The following is a 23,380-nucleotide window of genomic DNA, read 5'->3' on the forward strand; positions in this document are numbered from 1 at the left end:
CCTCCAGAACTTCAGAATGTGGCCTTATCTAGCAACAGGGTCCTTAAGATGTCACCACGGGGATGGCATCCTGTTGGAGTAGGGTGGCCCTGATCCGATGAGGGGAAACATGGACAAAGACAGACGTAGAAGGACGGCATGAAGATGCAGGGCAGCCCATGAGCCAAGGAGAGGGCCCAGAGCACATTCTCCTCACGCCGCAGAGGAACCCACCCGAGGACACCCTGGCCTCACACTTGCCCCTCCAGAGCTGGGGAGCCTCAGTGTCCCTGGGAAAGGCTCCCAGTGAGCAGGACCCTGTGACAGCACCATGACACAGGGATCCAGCCCTGAAGTCCAGTCTGACCATGAGGAGGGCATCAGGAACACCTGCCTGGCAGGGCAGCTGGGGATGAAGTGAGGCAGGCAGCCAGCACCCTCCCTGTCCCACATCCCGACCCAGGCCTTCTGCCGGCTGAGGGCCCAGTCCCAGCCCTGTGCACTGACCCTGGCAGTCAGGTTCTCAGTCCCTCAGTGACCCTTCCCGGACAGCCACAGCGGCTTCTCTGTCCCCTCCATCCATGCACGGGCTGCTGTAATGTGGGTGCTGCTGACCGCAGGCTGTGCTCCCCAGGGCCCTGTCACCTGCGCCTCCAGCATCTTCCAGCAGATCCACAGACAGATCACTCACATCTACTCTCCCAACCAGGGGCCGCCCTGGGGAAGGCAGGTGAGAAGCCAAGAACCGCAAAGTAAGCTGTCAGGTGATCCCACCAACGCCCGCAGGTGAGCGCCGGCCGGGAGGAGGCTGGCTGAGCATGGGGTGGATGGTGGATGCCGACAGGCCAGACTTGCTGGGCACTGGGCTAGGAGCTTTCCCTGGCCCTCCTCAGTGCATCCTGAGAACACGCCAGGGAGCGATGTCAGTCTTCACAGCATTAGACGCATTTCACTAGGGAACTCAGGCCAGGAAGCTGGAAACCAGCCCAAGGAATCACGGTTGCACTAAAATCCCCCACTGCCCCTGCCCCTCCTCCTGGGTTCCCACCTGCAGCTCACCCTCAGGGGCATCTCGCCTGCTGCAGTGCGGGGCTCCTGTGCGAGGGTTCACAGGCTCCTACTCAGCAGCTGCCCCTCTGCAGCCCGCTGGCAAGAGGCAGGCTTCTGCGACGCAGGCACAGACCTGGCGGGGTGCACCTCAGGGCAGCTTGGGGAATCTTCAGGACACTTGGGACCTTGCACCCTAGACTCCAGCACAGCCTTTAGAGTGTGAGCACCACGTGAGATGTAGCCCCTCGGGGCATCAGGACCTTCCAAAGAGAAAGTGTGAAACTTCGAGAAGATCACATTGGCAAGGGGCTCATGAGCCGATGGCACAGTTCTGAGTCAGCCTAGCCACTGAGGCTCTCCAAACTCTTTGAGGACAAGCTCTGGCAGAGGCTGGGGTCACGCTCTGGGCTGGCCCTGCCCCTTGCGGATCCTGAGGCTTAGTTGCTGGAGCCTGCGACCACATCACTTACCCAGCCTGGGTCTACTTCTCTATCTCTGTAGAGCGGCACAGACCCTGGTCCACGCTCTGTTCTCAGGATTAAAGGAAAGATCCCCAAATGGACAAAGCATGAACAAGTACCTGCTAAATATTCAGGTACCCACTCTGTCTCTCAGTGAACTATTGTGAAGACATAGCAAGTCACAGGGTACAGGACAGATGCCGAGGTGGGGGAGTAAGGACGTGCACCAATACCTAAGTTAACGTCTCACGTTTGGGAAAATTACAGGATTCTAAACAACAATTTCCATCTCGGCATGATTTATTTTGCAAACAGCAAGGTCCAACGTTAAAGGCACACTGTTTCCTTCCATCCAGTGAGCCTCCCAGGAAGAATGAGCAGGACAGATGTGCACGCGGGACAAGAGGAAGATGAAGTGCTGCCGAGGCGGAGTCAACCGCAGACAAAGCCATGAGGAAGCCATCTGGGCGAGGAGCATGCCACCACCCAGAAGAAACACGGGCTCTTCGGGTTCCGTGAAAAGACATGTTCGGTTTTTAAATGAGCAACCCTCCTATAGCTGAGGTCACGCACAGATTTTTCCTTAAGTGCCCACTGACTCACCAGAGAAGGGGGCCAGACTCGGGAGGGTGCAGAGCCAACTTCCTGTCCAGGGAGGCGGGCTGGTACGGGAGAAGCCGAGCACTGTGAACTCGGTCCACTTTGGGTCAAGTTCCAGTTCTATCCCTTAAGCTCACGGCAACAGGCGCTGTAGATGTGCTTCTCTGAGCCTCGGCTTCCTCAGTCATGGAACAAGGGTGCCAAGAGTCCCTGTCCCAGTCCTCATGAGCAGGAAGGAGTCAAGGCCTGGAGAGCGCCCAGTGGGGTGCCACACAGCCAACAGAAAGACACCGAAGGTATGCGTTCGTTCTCTCGTCACTCACAGGAATAAACACGTGTCCAGCCTGCCCTCCTGAGCCTAAGAAGCTTGCCCAAGGTCACAGTGCGTCATCAGGAGAACAGCAAAGGGACCCTCCTTCACGGTCCCGGGGCCTCCCGTGTGCTGCTGCCGGGGCCTGAGGACAGAGACCAGCGAACCGGACCCTGCCCTCGAGGAGCTCACAGTCTAGGAAGGGGAGAGGAAGACGCGCAGAGCTGCCCCCAGGAGCCATCGTGGCCGTGAGGCTGGAACAAAGGGGAAGAAGGGCCGATTGGCTTGGGGGCAGGGCTGGGTCAGGAAAGCCTGAGGGCACACTGGAGTGACAGAGCTGCACAGAGCTCCTGGAGCACGGGGCCCCACACAGCAGGGACCCCTTGAATGTTGGAGTAAGTGGATGGACAGGGCGACCAGGAGGGGAGCAGCGTGGCAGGCTGACTGCCTGGCGAGGAGCTGGATGAGGGGCAGACGGACAGGAAGGCGGCCAGGAGAGCGTGGAAATGACGGCGCATAGGTGCACATGTGGGTGGATGCTGCTGTGGCCCGAGTTGGTTCCAGAAGTCGTGTCTTGAGACCTGGTTACCATGTCGATGGTGTTGGGAGGTGACTGGGTCATGGAGGCCCCAGAGAGCCCCCCACGTGAGGATATGTGAGAACATGTCATCCATGAACTGGGAACCTGACGCTGAACCTGCAGCACCTTGACCTTGCACTCCCTGGCCTCCGGGACCGAGCAACAGCTGTTCTGTGTAGCATCGACCAGCCACCCACCCCTGGGGCCCTGTCACAGGAGCTGAATGGGCTGACAATGCATAAACAGTGGACGGGCTGGGAGCGGGTGGGTGGCTGTGTGGCTAGGTGGATGGATAGACAGGCGGCAGACAGGACAGTTGGAAGACCATGAGGGATGAAAGGCCCAGGGGTAAGGTGGGTGGACGGCAGATAGATGGACAAGTGGGCACCTAGGTGGGTGGCTGGCAGGTGAGAAGTGAGCAAATGTGCTGAGGGATGGTGGGTGAGGTCCTGTGGGCGGAGGCTGGTGAGCCATTGGTAGAGTGAAGGCTGGGTGGGCGGACTCGCAGGGTCCTTTGGACAGGTGTGTACAGAGGGTACTGGGAATGAATGGGTCAATGCTGGACTGGATGGGAAAGTGAGAAAATGAAGCAATCAGTCTGGCCCTGGATTGTGCCCACTTACCAGGCTACAGCCACCAGCTCCCAGCTCCTCTCGCAGGCTCTGATTCTGCTGGGCCAGCTCCTCCAGCTGGCCTTGCAGGCCAATCTCGGACAGCTGCAGCCCGAATGTGCAGCAGCGAAGCTCCTCCAGCTGCTGGCGGAGCCAGCGCCCCCTGGCCCGCTGCTCACACAGCCGGCGCTCGGCCTCCTCCCGCTCCCGCTCGCTGCGCTCGGCCCTTTCCTGCAGGGCGCACAGCTCCGCAGCTGCCTTCCGGGTTTTGAGTGGATCTGCGGGGACCTGCAGCCCCGGTTTGCCTGGGACTGGCGCAGGGGCCGCAGTGCCCCGCTGAGCCAGTAGGAGGCCCGCAGCACGACAGAGGCGCCGCATGTCCCGCTGCACCTGGGCCCGCAGGGCGTGCTCCTGATCGCGCACCAGACCCAGCCGGCACCGCTGGGCCCGCCGGCAGCGCTCCAGGGCCTCCGCCTGCAGTCCCAGCACCTCATCCCGCGCCCCAGCTGCCCCTCAGTCGTTGCAGCTGCTGCCGCTGCCGCTGCTCTCCTCTTGCCGAACCTACAAGTTGGCGGTGGTGAGGCGTCAGGAAGCCCCAAGAACGCTATTTCTCATCCTGATCCTGTCTTACCTAACATTTCCATATTTTGTGCATGATGAAAGGTTTATTTTTTTTGCATCAAAATATTATCTCGATTACTGGATTTTTTGACCACCCGCACACCACCCGAGTCTGGGTGCTGCACCCCAGTGAGCTCCTCAAGTCCTTCCAAGGGAATCGCAGTGGGCTGGAGGAGCAGGTCCTGGGGAGGGAGGCTAGACCTGTCCACCTGGAGCTGGTCCAGGCCTGACACCACACAGCATCTGGCAATCAGCTGCTGCCAGAGCCCCTGGCTGTCCGCACTTCCACCACAGAGCCACCCAGAGCTCCCCATCTCCCAGCACCCAAACTGTCAGTGCCTGGCCCAGTCAGGGTCAGCTGGCCCTGAACCACCAGACCACAGCAACTTCCTTATTGCAAACACTCCCCTGGTGGTAGGGACTGTCACTAGCCCCTGGGACACTCAGAGTGACTTGCTTAGTATCACACACCACCGAGGCCTCCCCTAGACTCAAGGTCTGCTCCTTCTCCTTTCCACCTCCTGCCTGTTCTGGCACCTTGCCGGGCCCCCAGCACTACGAGTTGAACTGGGGTACAGCTGCCCCACACACTGCAAGTCTTCCCCTGGTTTCAAGAATGAATACAAGCAAATGGGTGGAAGAGCCACAGGCTAAGCTGGGGGACACACGGGAAGAGAACACCTAGGGGCAGCTCCGGCGCTTTGCCTGATGGCTTATCTGGCGGGGGTGAGAGGCTAGATAAGAACGAGTCCCTGAGGTTGGATTGCCTGGTGCTGGGTGGACCGGGCTCCACGGCCTGAGTGGGTGAGCCTTTGAAGCTTCAGAACGACCACAGGTCACTACAGAAACGAGGCCTCTTTCTATGCAAAGGTTCCTGGGAATTGCCCTGAACTTCTGCCTCTCATCTGGACATGTGGTTTCATGACAGGCCTGTCCCGGGCACATGCATATCGCATAAGACAGCAGTAAATAGGGGACACTGTGGTAAAGGGCTTAGTGTCCTCCCAAAAACACATGGGTTCCTCCAGTGCCTCTAAGGCCTGCCCTCCCTAAAGCACATGGCCTGTTTACCTCGCGGCCTCTGTCCCCCATCATGCCGTGGACATTCTGACTGCAGGGCTGTACCTGAGTTCCTAGTGTCCCGGGGGTACAGCTCCAAGACCCTATCACAGTACTTTCCAGAGAGAGATCACACCCCCTGATGTCTGTATGAACCCAAACTATGCAAAACAACACCCCCTCCTACTCTCGGGCCCACCCATATTCCTAGTCTAGCCCTTTGAAAATGCTGGCTGTGGTCTGCTGGGTGGTTTTGCTGTTTCACGGATGGGCTGCAGCCTGCGATTTGAAAATCCCTGGGCTGCATTCTAAACCACAGTTGACTGAAGCCGGATGCCTGGGGACCTTGGGGACACAGGCAGTGCCCACCAGTCCTGTTGCTTGCCTCCCCCAGAGGTCAGTAAAGGCAGAGCTATAAGTGCAGGTAGTGAGGTGAGTGCCCAGTGCTGTTGACATGCACACCGAGCCCACACGACCTCAGGGGGCTGGTGCTCCCTTACTCCCACTACGGAGGAGGGGAGCTGAGGCAAGAGCAGCTGCTTGTCCACGATCACACAGCGAGGCCAGTGGTAGAGCTGTGTTGGCTCCGGCATCTGACAGCAGAGCCCACCCTCTCTGCCACTGCTGCCCCTCCAGGGAGCTCTCTGTGTCCCCCACCCTGCCTCTCACTCATGCTGTCAGAATGATGTTCCCTGCCTCTGCCCTCCCGACCCAGGGCCCCGACGCCTGCCCCCACACTGCCATGCTGCAGCGGCCCTCTGTCCGTCCACGGCTCCTCTCCCTGACACACCTCTGCCTCCAGTGCCAAGGGCTCCTTCCACACCTGTCGCCCTGTCCCATGAGGCCCAGGGCACATGGCCCGTTCTCCATCGCTCCCCTGGCCTCGCGCCGCCCCCACTTCTGCCGGCTCCCAGCGGCCAGTCCTGGGGTTACTGGTCTTCCTCACCACTGCGAGAAAGCTCCCTGGGGCCAGGGCCTGCTGCCGCCATCTCCTGTCCCAGGGTGAGCCAGCCCATGCAGCAGGCAGGTGGGCCGGCCAGGGCTCCCACTCCATAGATGGGAAGCTGGGTGGCCCCCTGATCTCGCCAGGCCTGCCCCTGACGTGTTCCTCAGCTGCAGCGGCCCCAGCATTCCCTGGGCTTTGCTGGGACAAGGACAAGCACCAGAAAGTGGAAGGGGAACTCACCTGGGGAGCCAGCTCCCCCTGTACCGCCCGCAGCTGCCCCCAGGCCCACAGTGAGGCGCTTCTTTCCTGGACCACGCGGGCACGCAGCCGGTCCACCTCCCGGAGCAGTGTCCTCTCCGATAGCTCCAGCTCCCGGATCCTGCAGCACCGGAAGCAGGAGGCCACGCTCAGGGTGGGCAACTCTGCCTAAGGACTCCACAGACACCTGGGCCACCTCTGTTTTCTTGTCATTTGGTCTATTTGATGTTCCGACAAAAGTACACATTTAAAACTTTCATACATACCTTGCTAAAGAGTAGCTGGGATCCTTGAAAGACATCATCTGAATGGTAGAGTACCACGCATTAGGAATCTTATCCCGACTCCAGGAACCCCGTATTTGGGTGACACCAAAAGGGACTGGCAGGAGTCATTTATGCTAAAAGCTTTATCTGGGTGGCTTCGATTAGTCCTCCAACATTAACCACCTGAAGGTGATAGTTACCCTGACTTCACACATGAGGAAACTGAGGCTCAGAGAGATCAGGTAACTTGTCCAAGGTCACACAGCGTTGTAGAGTCTCAGCTGTCTACTGAATCCATGCTTTCAGCTACATTCTTAGGAGTCTTTCTAGGGAAATGATTGATATTCATAAAAAGCTCTGGAATAAAAGAAAATTCACTCTGTAAAATGTACACTTCTAAGTGAGAAGTGGGACGCAGCTTAAGGACGGGAGCAGTGGAGCCCCACAGAGGCTATGTGTCACCAGCCAGCAGTGGCTGGCATGGGTGCCAGCCTGACCCCAGGCCTGTAGAGATGCTCGCAGGATGGGAGACAATCCGAAGAGAAAGCGGAGGGCCTGCTCCTGTTGAAGGCGCTGCAGACTGGGGATTTCCAAGGTCCAGCCTTGCCTCTACGATGGCAAGTTCCACGTACACGAGGAGGGGGCACTCGCCTCCGCCAACAAGCCCTGTGCATCCTGGCTCCGTTCCCAAGTCCAGACTGCCGACCTCAGCCAGGAAAGACTGTTCCCCTGGGGGAAGACTGGCCCTGCCTCCTGGTTCTGTCATTTAGCAGCCCCGAACTGAGCTTGTTCACTATGGCCCTAAGATCTTCATCTGTAAAACAGGGGCAAGTATATCTTGCTCACATGGTTGTTGTGAAGGTTTAATACAATGATGCATTATTAATAATAAGTCCCCTCTCCTATTCCAGTACTTGGGCCTCAAAGAGGGCCTTAAAAGTGACAAGAGGAAATGTTCCCCATGGCCTCTGGGGAGAGCAGGACCCTGCTGACCCCTTAGCTTCACACCCAGCTTCTCACCTCCAGAACTGGAAGACAATCAAGGTGTGCTCTTTTAAGCCACCAAGTTTATGGGCATCAGTTACAGCAGCTACCGGACTTTCACGAGGAAATGAACAATAGCATGTTTTCGCTGGTTGAACCGACAAGTTTTTGAAAGTATTAGCAGACAGTGCTGTAAAAAACTAGAAGGTTCCATCACACAGCAGGACGCACTGGCCACAGCAGCTGTGGGTACCATACTGACAGGCTCCCCATCTGGGCATGGGAACAATGGAGGGCCTCATTCCCAGGGCCATCCTGAGGACTGACCAGGCTCATCCTGCTGGATAGGCAGGGGCCATGGCCGACATCAAGCCAGAGCTCAGTAAGGTCCTCGCTGTCCTTCATCCTGGGCCACCTCTGCCACAATGCTCATGCTGGGACGACGGGAGGGGGATTTCCTTCTCAAAATTCCAACCACGCTGCCACATTACTATGAACACTTTAAGATCTGGACTATTCCATGGAAATGAACACACTGCATGTTGCCCGCCATTTGCCGTACCCTAGTGAGTCCACACCCCTAAGGAGTTTGGCCTGCAACCTGTGTTCAGAGTTGTGCTTCCGGATCTGGGTGGTGGGGTGACGAGTGCCTCCCATCAGCCCCAGCTTTCCCATCTGGGGAGGAGAGGGCGCCTCCATGCATCTGGGGCCAAGAAGCTGAGAGGGGCCTGGAAGGAGAGCGAGGGCCATGGGCTCCCGGTCCTCTTTGCCCCTGCCACAGTCCTGGCCTCTGCACTGCTGCCCCTCTCTGGCAAGGCGGGCACCCTGTCATCAAAGAGACCAGAGACTCCAAGACCCTCCCCTGTGGGCCGGTCAGGGACCACAGATGGCCTCACCCAGGCCCAGCAGCGAGGCCCCTCCTCTCCTTCTCCACAGTGTCCCCAGGCTGCCATGCTCTTCCCCTCAGGTGGAGGGGCCACGTCCATCCTCCTCGGGCCACTGACCTCCGAGACGTGAATGCAGCACACGGGGGCTTCGCTGCTAGGGCCTCGCCCAACACCCTGACTCCCCAGGGCTCAGCCCAGGACCAGGGTTACGAGTGATGTTATGGCCTCCCCAAAATCCATCTGCCGAAGCCCTCACCCCAGGACCTCAGAACACCGCAACACTTGGGGACAGGGCCTGGACCACCATGAGTGAGTTAAAAGGAAGTTGTTCCAGTGGAGGCTTCTGATCCCACCCAATCCGACCGTGTCCTTGTAACATGAGATGGAGACACAGACAAAAGGGGACGCCCACGGGGGAGGACGGATACCTGCAAGCCCAGAAGAGGGGCTGCAGGAGGAACAGCCCTTGACCTTGCACTGCAGGCTTCCAGGAACGTGAGGGAATCATTTTCTGAGCTGCCATCCTACAGGGCTTTGTTACAGCAGCCCAAACAAAGCAACCCCACCGAGCGCCTGCCTGGCTCCTTCAGGCTGTGGCTGACAGAACAGGTGGGCAGCCACGTGTACTTTCATGAAATTCTTTGTGTGAAGATGTTTTTGTTTTGTTTGTTTGTTGAAGCTCTGGGAATTGAGCCTAGGGGTGCTCTACCATTGAGCTATATGCCCAGATGTTTCTTATTGTTTATTTTGAGATGGAGTTTTGATAAGTTGCTGAGGCTAGCCTCAAACTTGTAATCCTCCTGCCTCAGCCTCCCCAGTAGCTGGGATTACAGTTTACATGAAAGGTTTTACCCAGAAGAAAAACAGTAAATTACATGTAAATATGCGATTCATGACTTGAAACAAAGGCAAATAACAACATAACTAGGCTGCTGGAATGTCAGGGACCCAGCCTCAGCCACACTGCATTGCCACTCTGGGCTGCCCTCAGAGAAAGTGTGGCCTCTTTCTGCTGGCCAGGGCATCAAGAGGTCCTCAGGAGGGCTTGGTGCAGCTCAGCACAGAGCACCGGCCTAGCATGTGAGGCCTGGCTTCCATCCCCAGCATGGCAGGGAGGGAGGAGAGAGGGAGAGGAGGGGAATGAGACTGGGATTACTGAGTCTCCAAGGAGGCGTCCGTGACCCACTGAGATGCAGACGGTGCTGGGGAGCAGTCGTAACTGCAGAGCGACGTGCCCTTGGTCTGCACCCTGGTAAAATGAGGGAAATGCACATGTGCAGGGAAAAGTGGCACAAAATCCCTGCTCCCGCCACCCGGCCCAGTGGCCGGTGCCCCTAATTATGGCCCCTCCATAAATATTGGGGCTGCAGCCCAAGACAGGACTTCTCACTCTCCAGACAGCCCACATTCTCCTTGAATATGTGTCTGCTTCCTAAATAAACCTCCGTCCGTGCCTTTGGCTGGTGCCTGCTGAAATTCATCACGTATGCCAAGAACACCCTGGTCCTGAGCTGAATTCCCCCTCTCCTGGGAACTCCTGGGACTCTTCTTCAGAGACGGTCTTTTCCCTTGACAGAGGAAGGAGTGAGTGATCCAAAGCATGGGGTCTGGAGAAAGACCTGGCTTCAAATGTCCATACTCAGGGCCATGGCAGACCCTTTAAGGAAACGGCCCCCACCAAGGAGTTCAGCAAGAGAAAAATCCACACGGAGCTCCTGGGGCAGAGAGGGAGAGCCAGAAGGCCAGACACAGGCCAGGCAGCCCAGGTTAGCAGCTCGGAGCCACGTCTGCCCGGGCTGGGAGCCATGACCAGCACCCAAGAGTGAGACAGGCTGCCAGCAGCCGTTGGGGCCACAGAGGGAGCAAAGAACCTGAGAGGGTGCAGAGAACCTGAGTTACTGGAGCAGAAGAGGAAAAGATCTCCTGGCCTCTCCCTTCCTCACCCCCTCGTGGAGCCGCCCATTGGCTAGATTGGGATGGAAGCATGGAGGTGGGGACCTCCGAGGCTGCAGAGCAGAGGACAGGACAGTGGGTGCCCACACAGGCAGGGCGTCACCAGGAAGCCCGTTCCTGGTTGGAGAGATGTTGCGATGCACCATGGTAACACAATCGTGAGGCCGGGGACTTGTCACACACACAGCTCACAACACTCACCCACCTGCTCCTCAGCCTGGACTCCGACATCGTGTGCACATCCACGGCTGCCAAGGGCTTCTGCTCTGAGGATTCCAGCTGCTTCCTGAGCATCTCTGCATCCACCTCTGGACCCTCAGCCGTGTCTTCTGGAAGGCACCCCCGTACCTCGTCACTCTCCAGGTCTCGGGATATCCAGCACGTGTCGATCCTCACATCAACGTGCGTTATGTCCAACCCATTGTCGCTGGGAGCTTTGATGACATAGCTGAAACTTTTTTCGGTCCGTCCCTGAGCCGTGGGCTCCATCCCATAAACACCTCATGGGTCAAGATTTAATAATATTGAGTTTGCAACGTGGACTTTCTGGAGAGTTCAAGGTGGCTCAGTGACTGTGGAAACATCCTTCAGGAAACTGTCCTTTGAGGAGGGCAAGAACAGGTGGATTATTCATGAGTGAGTGATGGGCCTCACTCGGCCAGCTCATCCAACATGCATGAACCTCTCGCTTTACAAGTCCCCAGCCAGACTCACCAAAGCAACCAAGAGCCTTGGAAAAAACACCTGGGATGAAGTGCTTAACAACCAGCACAAAGAAGGAAAATAAGATGTCCTCGTGGGGCCATCAGAATGTCCCAGATCTCAAAAGGAAGCGAGGATCGAGTCTTCACCCCAGCATGGAGGAAGCCCCACCTCCCGTGGAGCCCTACTTAGGGAGGGCCTGGAACCTGCTAGGCAGAAGGGACAGGCATTGACGCTGCCGTGGGAGTCCTCCCATGCCCCACCCTAGTGGCCTGTGTGGTGGCCATCAACGTGACCATTTTCCGGTGGTAGAAGAGGGGCTTGGGAGGGTGGAGGAGCTTGTCCAGGCGCCACAGAGGCAGGAACGTGGCAGAATCGGGATTCAGATCCAGGTCTGACTCCCAAGCTGCAGAGTGTACATTCTGGCCCTGGAGCTATAGCAGGCGTGGGTGCAACGGGACCCCAGGGCAGAAGTGCGGGCCCTCGGGAGCCCAGAGGTGGGAGAGGGAGTGAGGCTGAGAGATGCAGCAGGAACGCTGAGCTGCCACGGGTGGAGAGGGTGGAAGAATCCCCAGGGAACCATCCTCAGGCCACGGCCCCTCAGAAATGGAGTGGCTGGGTGTGACTGGCCAAGGGGCCCTCAAGGGTGGCTTGGGGTCATATGCAGGTAGGCGCTCAGGGACTGGCATCTCTGAGGCACTGGCAGGTGACTGAGGTAGGCGAAGCTAGTGAGGTGGCCCGCCCCGCCTTACAGTGAGGACCCAGTCCTCGGGTTTGCAGAGGGCAAGAATTGGGGCAGCCAGTCCTTCGGGAGAACACCAGGTGAGGCTGAGCCATTCAAGGACAGTGAGACCTTAATTCTCCTAGTAAAGGTAGGGAGGGCCCGCTCCCCGCTTTCCTTGAGCATTTACTTTAGAAAATGTGCAGGGTTTTTCTTCATCTCTTGGCAACACAGCTGACCCTCACTGTCTTCAGGGCTTGGAGGGGCTCCCTGGCACCCACTGGGAAATCCCGGTTTTCCTTTGTGCACACTGTTAGGCTTTTAATGCCAGGTTACCTTTCTGTGACTCTTGGGCCTTGAGTAATGCCCACAAATACCAAGGCCCTGGATGCTCAAAGCCCTTTACGCAACAGCGTGGGATTCCCATAGAACCCACGCATGTCCCACAGATGGGAGCAACTCCCCCAGAAGACCTAGAGCTAGAAACCCGCTCTAAGTGTGTGGCCAGGGAGTGCTGGCAACAGCAAGGCCTGCCCCTGCAGCAGAGGCAGCGTTCTTTCAAGTGACTTTCATCTGCCATTGGTCGAATTCAGAGGAAGAGCCCCCGGATCCTGAGGGCTGCATGCCTCTGTGAACCCCTCTGGAAGCCACGCAGAAGGAAGCCATGCAGCTTCATGGCCCAAAAATGTCTTTCTCGAGGACCCAGAACCACCTCCGTGGAACTGAACACCGAGAAGAGCACCCCTCTGGTCCTTAGAAGGTAGGTGCTTACCTGGGGCCTGGCTCCCAGTCACCAAACCACCTCCCCTCATGAGACACAGGTTTGATTTGTTCCTCTTGTATGAAGCAGACCAGTGAGCACAGAGGGTCACCCGGTTCCCAGGGGAATGTGGGAAAAGTCCCCTGCAGCAGGGTGCCGTCAGCCTGAACCGAGGACTAATGACGGGTCATCGTGGGGCCACGCGACAGGACGAGCTTCCTGCCTCCTGCCCCTAGGGCCGCCTGGGACCACATGGCCCCTGGCTTCAGGCTCATCCACCCATGGAGCCATTTTCTTTCTTTCCCTCCCTGGCAGCATCTGAGTTGCGAGGAGCTTTTTTTCTTCTTTATGTTATTTCCTCAGAAGAGGCCACGTGTGGGTGGCCACGAGGGGTTGCACAGGCGTGGAGCAGGCAGAAGGGGGCGTGGGTGCTGACCTGGAGGGCAGAGGGAGCCCGAGAGCCTGGTGCTGGGCCAGCCTCCTTGGCCTGGAGCCTGGCGCCACCCTGGACAAATTACTTAATGTCTCCTAAAAAGGGGGATGAATACTACCTATGTAGGTAGTAGGTGGTAGTGTGGCCTCTGTGTCCAGGGGAGGAATGGGCCAGCACCTGGTGAGGCACGTTCGGTAGCGCCCTGCACAACCCGGAGGCCATGCTGGCTGGGCGCTGGCAGGGATACCCTGCCCTGGCTTGCCATACCATGCAGCCTTGCCACCTCTCAGCACAGGATCCTGGCACCTGACTTAGTCCCTTGGAACCAGAAATTGACCTTAGTCCCCCTTGCTCCTGGGACTGGCCCCTGAGCCCCAGGGACCCTGGCTCTGAGGAGCCCCTGCAGCAGGAGCATCGCAGAGGCCGAAAGCAGCCCAAGCAGCTGAAAGACGGAAGGCCTGCAGCAGCCCCTCCAGAGGACAGGGAAGGGCAGCTGGAGCCCCAGGCCTCTGCCCGAGGGAGCACTCTGGGCTCTGATCTTGGATGACTAACCAAGACTCTTGGGGGAGAAAAGTGGGCTGGGGGGAAGAAATGAAATGTGGCTTACACCCCACACCCCCAGGGCTGCTGGGGTGCAGGCCTGAGCCCACTGCTCCTGTCTTCTCTGAGGGCAGGTCCTGGCAGGTGGGGGCAGGGAGCAGATGGACTTGGAGCAGCTGTAAGGAAGGGGCCCTCACCCTTGGGAGCCTTGGGGAGGGTCCCCGCAGCCGAAAATGATCCCAGGGAGGGTGGAGGCTGTGGCTGAGACCCCAACATGGCAGCCCTGAAAAGGTAGGGAGGGAAAAAGGCTCCATCCTCCAAGAGCAGGCCACTGGGGCAGGGGTTAGGGTCTGCAGAGAGTCCCCAAGAATTCTTAGATATCCTGAAGGAAGAAGTCCCCAAACTGGTTGGTTTGGGGTTTCCCATCCAATGTGCCAGATGCCTAGCAGGTTCCAGATAAATGTGAGAAATAAGCAAAAATCAGGGGCTGTTTGTACTGGAAGTGTCAGGTGGGACTTCTCCTGGGGACAAGCTGGTTAGGGAAGCTTCAGGAAAAGCAGGAGCCATGTGCCTTGGCACTGGGGAGGGAGGAGAGTGGGGAGCAGGGGTGCAGCTCCCCAGGGTACCAACCCTGCCTTGCACTGGTTCCCCCAACCCCAGTCTGAGGCCTTGCAAGAACTTGGGGTGTGCTGGCTCATGGGTGGGGTGGGAATTACCCAGAGCTCAGCCCCGCCTCCTGCACCTCACCCAGCCACTCAGCATCTGCACTGCAGCAAAACTGATGTGGACCAGCTGGAGCCCAGAGCAAAGGGGCATCCAGAGACACACGCGGCCTCGGGATGTTTCCCACCTTAGAACTAGAGGTCCCGGGTCCTGCACACTGGCCCAGCATGTCAATCTCACAGCCAATCTCCTGGCCTCAGGCTGGGCCTCACTCCCGGCCTCCACAGGCTGCCAGAAGCCAGAATGCAGCTCTGACCACTGCCGTGTCTCTGTCCCAGATCCCCACTGTGGCCTGGCCAACAGAGGCTGAAGGTATGAGGTGGGAGGCGGAAACGGGCTCTCTGTGCCGCAGTGGATCTAGGGCAGGGTGGAGGGAAGGGGAGGCCCGCCGTTCGGCCTTCTGGAGGAGGAAGTGACCTGGGCTTGACTGCAGCTCTGCTCCAGGGAAACCTATCAGTGTTACTAGGCAACAGCAGCCGCCCCCAGGCCGCAGCCCAGGACCCCAGGGCTGTGGAGCAGGCGGAAGTGTGCACCTGGTGGCCAGCCGTGCGAGGCTCCTGGAGTACTGTGGCTCCTATTCCCAGGCTGGACCTGTCCCTGGCAGGGACCTGGGAAGTTATGCCTGGGACTGTGACAAGAATTGCTGGTTTCTTCTAGGGACTTTGGACTCCCAAGCAGGTAGTCCCCAACCTGCCTGTGTGAACCTCATTTTCTGGTCCTGAGCTGGCTCCCTGGAGAATGGGCCCTGGACCCTGTGGCTGTAGACTCCCTGGAGAGCCAGTCCCACTGACGTGGCGGGTGCTGTGACTCCTGCCAGGTGTCCAGGATCCGAGGGGTCCACTGAGTCTCGCAGGTTTGTCTGTCTAGGTGTGGCCACAGACGGCCTTGTGAGGCATGGCATGGGGACTGCCACCCTGTTCTTTAGAGCTGTGAGGACATGGCAACGTCTGCAGCAAGGAAGTGACCAGATGGCTCAGACTTCAAAGCTACATTCACTCTGCCTCCTGTTGTCTGAGTGGGACAGCTGAGCAGACACAGACACTGCTCAGGGACAGGAGGACCACAGGAGGACACAAGGACCACATCCCAGCACAGTCCTGCAGGCGTGCTGCTCAGACACTGGACTGCAGGAACAGAGAACCTGGGCACCTACAGGACCACTGGGACCGCCTTCAGCTTGTCCCCAGCAGTCAACGCAGGGACCTTCCTGTGCCTGCTCAGCTGGAGAAGGGAGGGCCTCTGGTTCTCACTCATGCAGACCCCACGTTCCCATCCTGGCCTCCGTGGCACAGATGGCCATTTTCAAGCCAACACACCAGTGCCTTGGCACCAGTTTTCCCAGCGATGGTGAGTCACACAGATGCTCTGAGGTTCAGTCTTCAACAGAGAGTGGGTGCTTCTCAGCTCTTCTGGGGTGCTTGCCTCCAGCCCCTGAACCCTTGGATTTGGTGTGAAGGGGCTCCCCTTCCCTGTCTGGCTGGGCCCCCTTAGGTGCAGAGCACCGGTCCTTCCTTCTCCATCCTCAGATCTGGGCTCCTAAGAGCTCCCGAGAACTCCAGCACTTCCGTAGGTCCCCCCTGCTAGGGGCACTGCAGGTGCTGAAACTTGTCATTTCCATTTTCTCCAAAGGTTCTTCTCTCTGGAATTCACGGGATGCTGCCTTTGGAGCGTAGCCGGCATCCCGGCCTGCCTGCAGAGGAGACATCCTCTTTCCACCCACATGCCTCTCACAACCTCATCTAAATGCAGGCGTCTTGCCTCTGCAAGTATGGGAAGGACAGCCACGTGAGCAGGCGCGTTCTGAGGTGCCCCCCCGCCTAGGACAGCACTCAAGGCACTTCTCCGGTGTGACTTCCACCAGTAGGCTCGGCGAGGCTGCTGCCGTCCACTCTGCAGGGAGGCAGCACCAGCCAATACCTCTCCCAGCTCGGTTCAGGTTTCAGAGGCTCAGGAGCAGGGGGGCTCAGGTCCCCGTTGGGGCGAAGAGAGTGCCCTGGCCCCAGCCTCAGGGTGGCTGGAGCGACTCCATCTGCCAGCATTTCTTCCTCCACTGTCCCATGGCCTGGTGGGTGGCTGTGTCTACTCCCAGTTCTCACTCCACTGGTCCTGGCGAGAGCCATTCTTTGGAACTTTTGCCAAGCTACAGGGTGAGAGTGCCAAAGCCTGCAGCTCTCCTTGGAAATCTGCAGTCCCTGAGGTCCACTTCTCCGCGGTGGGCGAGGCTCCGTTCTCTCTTGCTGCCAGCTGCTACATCCAGTTGTGTACAGAACCAGAGGGCTCTGCTGGCCAGGCCGGGCCTATTGTTGCAATCAAGAGACATTTTCAAGCTGCTCCAGGAGACAGACTCTATGAGGAACACAGCACAATTCATGGAGATTTATGTACACTGGGCAGAGGGGGCATCTGGTTCCAGCTGGGCACCTTCACCACAGCTGGGGGAGGCATACAGTGTGGGGACAGGGACTCAAGTTGGTCCCCAGACAATGCAGTGGCTCTCCAGCCCCTCAGTTTCTGCTAATTGCACTTAGTTTCCTGGCTTCCAGGTCTCTGCCTCGCAGGCTCCTGAAGGTGCCATGGTTGGGACCCAGCTGTGACTCTGAGCTTGACATGATCCCCATTGTCCCACAGAGTCCTTACAGCCTAGGCTAACTGGGACCCAGCCAACGTTGAGAGGCCTCGCCTTAAAGCTGTTTTCAAGCACATGTGAATTCTGTTTTCAGTCTCTGGGTTTGAATAGCTTGTCTGCTATTGAATTTTGGTTTGAGTGGGGTTGGGGCTGTCGTAGGGACTCAGTTTATTCCACAAACTCTTTTTATATCCTGTAAGATAAAAAAATAATTTGAAGTGACACAAGAATGTAGGATTCAAATGGATGATGGTCCCTGGCTCACCTGCCCTCCCCCACCCCACCGTCCTGAGTTCTCTAGGGACATTCCCTGACAATCCAGGGGTGGAGGAAGCAGGTTTTGGATCACCTGTCCTCCAACCCCCCATCCCCACCTGTGCCCCCTTGTCAGGGACGTAGGCAAGCTGTCTCAACCCAAGAGCATTCCTTTGATCACTCACATTGAATGAAGGGCCAGCGTGGGCCACCCCTGTCACAGCCCCTGGGGTACCAGGTACCAGACCTAAGCCCCTGTGGACAGTGGTCAGCATCAGGGATGTCCTTGAGGATGGCAGGCAGGGCCAGCCATCAGAGCTCAGCCCAGGTGTCCAGGCCTGAGTGGGTCTGGAGCTTGGGGCCCTGGAGCTTGGGGCCCTCAGCCTGGGATGAATTTAGGACAGTACCAGGAGCCCTGGCAGACCCCAGGGTCAAAATGGACACTCAGCATAGGAGATGTAGAAGGGACCTGATATTAAAGGAGGGAGTCAGGGTGACAGCCAGGTGCCCAAGGATCAGGGCAGGACTAGTTGCTGGGATGGCTTTTTGTTTGTGGTTCTTGTGCACAGACAGACATCAATACCAGGCATAGGGGGCAAGGGGCTGCAGGAGGAAGCAGGGCTCCCTGGGCACTGGGCAGGTAGGTACAGTCTGGCCTCTTATATATCAACAGCCTGCACCTGCAGACGCCTGGCCCCGCAAGCCCACTGGCTCTGCACCCTATGGAAGATCTACAGAAGGCAACAGAGAGCACCAGAACCTGAGGCCAGACTGGAAAGGGCCTCGGAATAAAACAAAGACCCCTCTGCAGATGAAACTCCACCCCAGGTTTTCCTGGTCCCAGCACACTCTCCTAATCTCCCTCCATGGCCAGACTGCAGGAACCCTGGGGTCACTGGGACCCAAGGAGCCCAGTGGCTGAGGAACCCAGCATGAGGCCCCTTCCAGGAGCTTCCTCTCTCCAGCACTGTTCCAGCCAGAGTTGGGAAGATCCTCCTCTGTCAGAAAATCATCACTTTATGAGTGGAAAGGAAAGCATACCAACCCGAGTTCCTGGCTCACTGAAGTCATCAAGGCCACAGAATGAATGCTAGTGAGAAAAACAAAAACAGGAACAAAAACTATAACATAAGACCAAAAGAAAATGAGGAAAAGAAAAGAAGAGAAAAGAGATGTAAGATATGTGGCATGGATTGCAATGACAGCATCTTACAAGATCTGTGACAGAAGGCTTGTGTTCAGAGGCGGGAGCTGGAGGTAATCAGCCTCAGGAGCGATTTCACCTGGGATGCCCAGCCTCCAGGTGCCCTGCCGGGGGGCTTTCCCTGCACACTCCCCGAATGTTCTGCCAACCCAGGGTGCCAGGGGAGAGCCACACCTCGGTCCAGGGCTTTTTGGTGCTGAAACTGGCTGAGTAGGACAGTTTAACCCTCTGGAGATCATGGTTGGTGACTCCCACAAGCAGATGGGGCCTTATTGAACAGGGATGAGGTCACACCCTGGGTCATCCAGTCCATACTGCAGACAAGCAAACCCCCCACACCATCCCTGCCAGGGTTCTTTCTTCCAAGCGATACACTGTTTAAAATTCTTTGTACCCTTTGATCAGTTGACTTTAAAAAATAAAAATAAATAGCAGAAAAAACCTGGCCATGTAGGAACAAAAAAAATCATACAATTTTCAAGTCAGACTGAAAAAATTTCTGAATCTCTTCATGACTTGCTTTGCTCAAATGGGATCATTAATCATTAGAAGAGGTCTACCTGAACGTCACCACCAGGGTTTTTGAAAATGGTTGTTTCCCCCTAAAATCAAGGTAATAGCTCCCCTGTTTTATTTACTGAAAACGGTAAAAATCCAGTCACCAACTTCTTTAGAATCCCTGGAAGTGAGAGCTGCAGGGGCCATCAGACCACCCAGCCCTTCTTGTCCTACATGGGGAAACTGAGGCTTAGGGCAGGAAAGGGCCACCTAGTGGGATGTGGCAGAGAGTCTGAAGATGGTGGCTGGAGCTTCCTCCACCAGGACAGCCAGATGGTGCCCATGAGGAGACACAGGTGACCAGTAGACACCCTGGAATGCTCCTGGTCCCAGGCCTGACCAGAAGTAGTCCTTCATGGCTGACCCCTCCTGCCCCTTACACCAGCCTCTGCAAGTCCCTTCTGGGACAAAAGGGGACAGACCAGTGCACAAACATCTGCTCTGAGGAAAGAGTAAACAAGAACGGGAGGGTGATTCAAGTGTTCCCCTGTGTTCTCCCCACGGGGGTGCAGCCGATGACATGTCGGTCACCAAGCAACTGTGGCTGTTTCAAGTCTCCTCTCTGTTCTCTACAGCACTGCAACTATTTGACCAAAGTCCTCCCATCCCGAGAGATGGGAAGGCAGGTAGGGTGCTGGCCCCTGCCTGGCTGGGCCCGGGGCTCAGAGCTCTTACTTCTTCTGTCTAATGTCATCCCCGCCACCACCGTGGGAGACAGGGTAGCCTCCCCAGCAGCAGATCAGACTCTGGGCCTGGAACAGAGGACGCATTCCCCCGGATCACACCTGCGCCAAGCCAGAGCAGAGCCCAGGTGCATTGGCTGCAAAGCCAGCCCACCCCAAGAAATCTTCAGTGCCCTGGAGAGACCCTCTTGGGAGGTTGGGCAGGAGCAGGCACCTGGTGACGGGGCTCCAGGAATCAGCAGCGTCAGGATTCCCAGAAGGGCTGCCGGGCACCGGCAGGGAGCCCAGCCCCATCCCTGCCCGACTCCCTGTCGCCCCCTTGAGGACTCTGCTGGCTGCACAGGCCACTGGGACCCTGTGCTCCTGGCAGCAGGGCGTCTGACCTCAGGTGGTCTTGAGCAGTCCTATCTTCCTTGTGCACTGTGCTAGGGAGGGTTGCCATCCCTCTTCTGGACAGCCCTGACATCTGCCATCCAGTGACTGCTAATGACTGGGTCCTGGTTTGTTCCTGGGGGGGCTCACAAGACAGGCCCTGGCACTTAGGCCCAGAAATGCCCTTTTCCCTCTTCCTCCCTGGACTATCTCCACATCACCCTGTAAGAGTGGGATGCCTCCTCAGACACCAGCCTCACTGACTCCCCTGCCCCTGGCCAGACTGAGCCGAAGCCCTGCGCCTTGTCCCGGCACCCCGTCAAGGAAGGCACGCCATCAAGGCCTTCCTCTGCTCCCATGCGTGGCTTTTCCTTTACTCGTCCCCCAGCACAGGACAGGGCCCTACTCCCTGTCTTGGTACCTGTCCTCAAGTGATCCCTGTCACCAGATGGGAACATGGAAGTGGTGAATGGCCCCACAGAGCAGCTTTGCCTGTGTGGTCCTGCACAAGTCCTGTGTGTCCACCAGGATCAATGGTGTGAGTTGGGAGCAGGTGGGGTGGTCACAACATCTGGGAAGACCCCAGCTGCTCCATCTTAGCTGGAACCAAAGACCAATCTACTTCAACCTTGGTTTCCTTACCCATAAGACAGCCTCAAGGACACAGGGGCCAATGGGGCTGAGAGGGAAATACCCACCAGGTCAGCAAGAGACCAGTCTCTTCCTTTCTGGAGGGAAAGGCTATGTCTTCTAGGAACCCATGCCTGGGTTTTGGTCTATGGAAGTTGTTTAACATGAGTGACTCCAGGAAGATGGCCCATGTCTGTGGTGGGGGACAGGACAGCCTTGTCACAGTCTAACCTGGTTTATCCCAGACAAAAGAAGGATGTTTGCTAGTGCTCCTGCATACTTCCCAGTGAGTGACAGCAGAGGGATTCTATGGAATGTGGGCACGCGCGCGCGCACACACACGCACACACACACACCAGCTGCAGGGATTTTGACAGCACTGGGAAAAGAGTATTTGCCTCTTTGTCTCTTTGCCAGAGGGCCCTTGAGGGAGGCATGGATTTTCTCTGGAAGCATTGCTTTGGGCGGAGTGGAGAAGGGAAAGCTGGAGGCCACACCCATTCTTTGGACATTATGAAACCACAGGAAAACCAAAGGTTCCCAGTAGCATCTCGGGCAGAGCCCCAGGATGCATGAGCTCTGGGCACCTACCTTTTCTTCAAGCTCCTTCAAGTGCCGCTTCTGAAGCTCAAGTTTGTCCTCCAAGTCCCGGATTCTCTGAAACACATCGATCAGGATAAGTGTCATAAAATGTAGATTTTCCCAGTTCAAAACCTTACCCTTCACATTTCATGGCAGCCCAGCGTAGAGGATGAAGAGGCAGCAGGCACCTGTGGCTATGCATCAGCATCCTGCCACCTGCGATGGAGGAGACCACCCAGCACCTCATGAGGCCCTGCCCCCTCTAGTCAGTCCCCCCAAAGGAATGCTGCCGACTTCAATCACTAAAGATGGATGTGTGAAATAGGGTTACATAATGTGCACTCTCAAACACATCTTTTAAATTTAAAAAATACAAATGTCAAGATTGGACCAAACCAGGCAGGGACCCCAGGCAGGCTAATAAATATCATGGATTGGCTGTAACTCCAAATCACAGATCTATCCAACATTTGCTCAGCAGGAGCCTGGTGAGGGAGGAGGACTATGGAGAGAGCACCCCTGGGCACCTGCCACCCCCTTGGAACCCCACTTGGTACTAGGTACCAGGATGACCACCATCCAGTCTGCTGGAAATTTCTCACTTCAGCACGGAGTTGCAGGAAGCCCTCTATCCCAGGCAGCCGGGACAGGGGTTACTCCACTCAATCCTGCACCTGCTGAGCCCCTGCAGGCTGTCTACCCTCCCAGGTGGTATGTCAATCATCCCCTACCCTGGGGTCTGGTGAACACAACCTTCTCCAGTTTGTCAAGTGTTCAGGGAGTTTCATCATCTCAAGTGGGCACCCCCACCAGTGGCCCAGCTGGCTGCAGCCCTCATCAGCCCTGGATGTAGACAGAGACCTCATTCACTGAGAGAGGCCTATGGCGGGGGGCAATTTAGGTCAGCAAGGAATGTGGCCTCCAGAGACCCAGAGAAGCCCTCTGCATTCTGGAGAGCTCCTGTTCCCTACCTGTGTCAGCGTCAGTGGGAAGGTCTGCTAGTGCAGGTTGCTGGGCCCCAGGGGTGCGTCTGCATCAAATGCCAGGTGACACGGACCCTGCCAGGCCAGGGACCTACTTGCAGAACACAGCTATGGGCACGTTCACTGCTCTGAAAGTGTGGCTCACTATGTGCCAAAAGGCAGAGACCCCAGCTTTGAAGAGCTCAGAGACCAGCTAGAGCTCAGAAAGCAGCAGCTCCTGAACAGAGACTGTTCAGCAGAAGAGCACCCACATCCTGAGGGTGGAGGCAGGCAGGTGCTCTCTTACGTGAGTGCCCAGGGAAGCCCTTGCTGCTCAGGTCACACTTGAGATGGAGGAGGGTGAAGGATGGAGCTGAGGGCCGAGAACTCAGAGGAGGCATCAAACCTAGCTGGGCTGCACCAGGCGACTGCCAGTTGTACAAGAGGGGATGGGAAGTCCAGGTGGAGGAGACAGCTTGTACTGGGAGGCCAGGGGCCTGGGTGAGGGGTGTGGGTATCCTAGGATGTCCCAGTGAGGTGCCATCGAGTTGAGAGTGTCATGAGGAGCCAGGTGGGGTGGAGACAGGGAAATGCTGCCATTTTTATTTCAGAAAGATCACTGGGGCAGCCAAGCAGAGTGGGCTGGCCTGGAGGAGACCGAAATCTTCTCCCAGATGCAGGAGCTAGGAAGCGGTGCTCGATTATCTGTGCACAGAGGGCAGCAGCATTGCCTGTGTCCATGACTGAGAGCAGAGCCCGGTGCTGGGAAGTACTCGGTACCTGATTAGGAATGGCACTCTTCCGATTCTCTAACCCAAAAGATGGTGTGTGACCTCAGTCTGGTGACAAGAATCCCCTGACAAGTCTCACACGGTGTGACAGGGTCAGAAGAGCATCTGGGAGCAAGCAGGGAGTTCAGCTCACCCTGGTTTGGGTTCTGGGCTCTGACTTACAGGCTGAGGGACTCTGGTGAGTTCCCCAACTCCCCCGAGCCTGGGCCTCTTTTCTGTAACGTCTGCAGTGACCCCCTGGCCCTAGGGTGAAGTGAGGCCTGTGCAAAGTGC

General features: G+C 57.2%; 2 protein-coding genes across 6 annotated transcripts in view; both read right to left on the reverse strand.

Annotated features, from left to right (window-relative positions):
- Positions 1-11,139, reverse strand: part of LOC306669849 (uncharacterized protein C4orf50) — a 41,244-nt gene extending 30,105 nt beyond the window's left edge. The window contains exons 1-3 of the mRNA XM_079153987.1: positions 10,771-11,139; positions 5,941-6,596; positions 3,604-4,097 (exon numbers count right to left, since the gene is read on the reverse strand). Coding sequence (XP_079010113.1) covers positions 3,604-4,097; positions 5,941-6,596; positions 10,771-11,054 — 1,434 coding nt within the window. The 5' untranslated portion in view covers positions 11,055-11,139. The remainder of the gene's footprint in view (positions 1-3,603; positions 4,098-5,940; positions 6,597-10,770) is intronic.
- Positions 11,140-16,452: 5,313 nt separating this feature from the next.
- JAKMIP1 (janus kinase and microtubule interacting protein 1) overlaps positions 16,453-23,380 on the reverse strand; it is a 130,214-nt gene continuing 123,286 nt past the window's right edge. For 4 of the 5 annotated variants that reach the window (XM_079154335.1, XM_079154339.1, XM_079154338.1 and 1 more), the window contains 3 exons: positions 21,364-21,429; positions 18,371-18,415; positions 16,453-17,263 (listed from right to left, as the gene is read on the reverse strand). In XM_079154335.1, the coding sequence (XP_079010461.1) occupies positions 17,234-17,263; positions 18,371-18,415; positions 21,364-21,429 (141 nt within the window). In that variant the 3' untranslated portion in view covers positions 16,453-17,233. Of the gene's footprint in view, positions 17,264-18,370; positions 18,447-21,363; positions 21,430-23,380 lie in introns of all 5 variants that reach the window. The other variant, XM_079154337.1, reaches the window with a different exon arrangement.

Source organism: Sciurus vulgaris, assembly GCF_902686455.1.
Source record: "Sciurus vulgaris genome assembly, chromosome: 9".
Taxonomy (NCBI): Eukaryota; Metazoa; Chordata; class Mammalia; order Rodentia; family Sciuridae; genus Sciurus; species Sciurus vulgaris.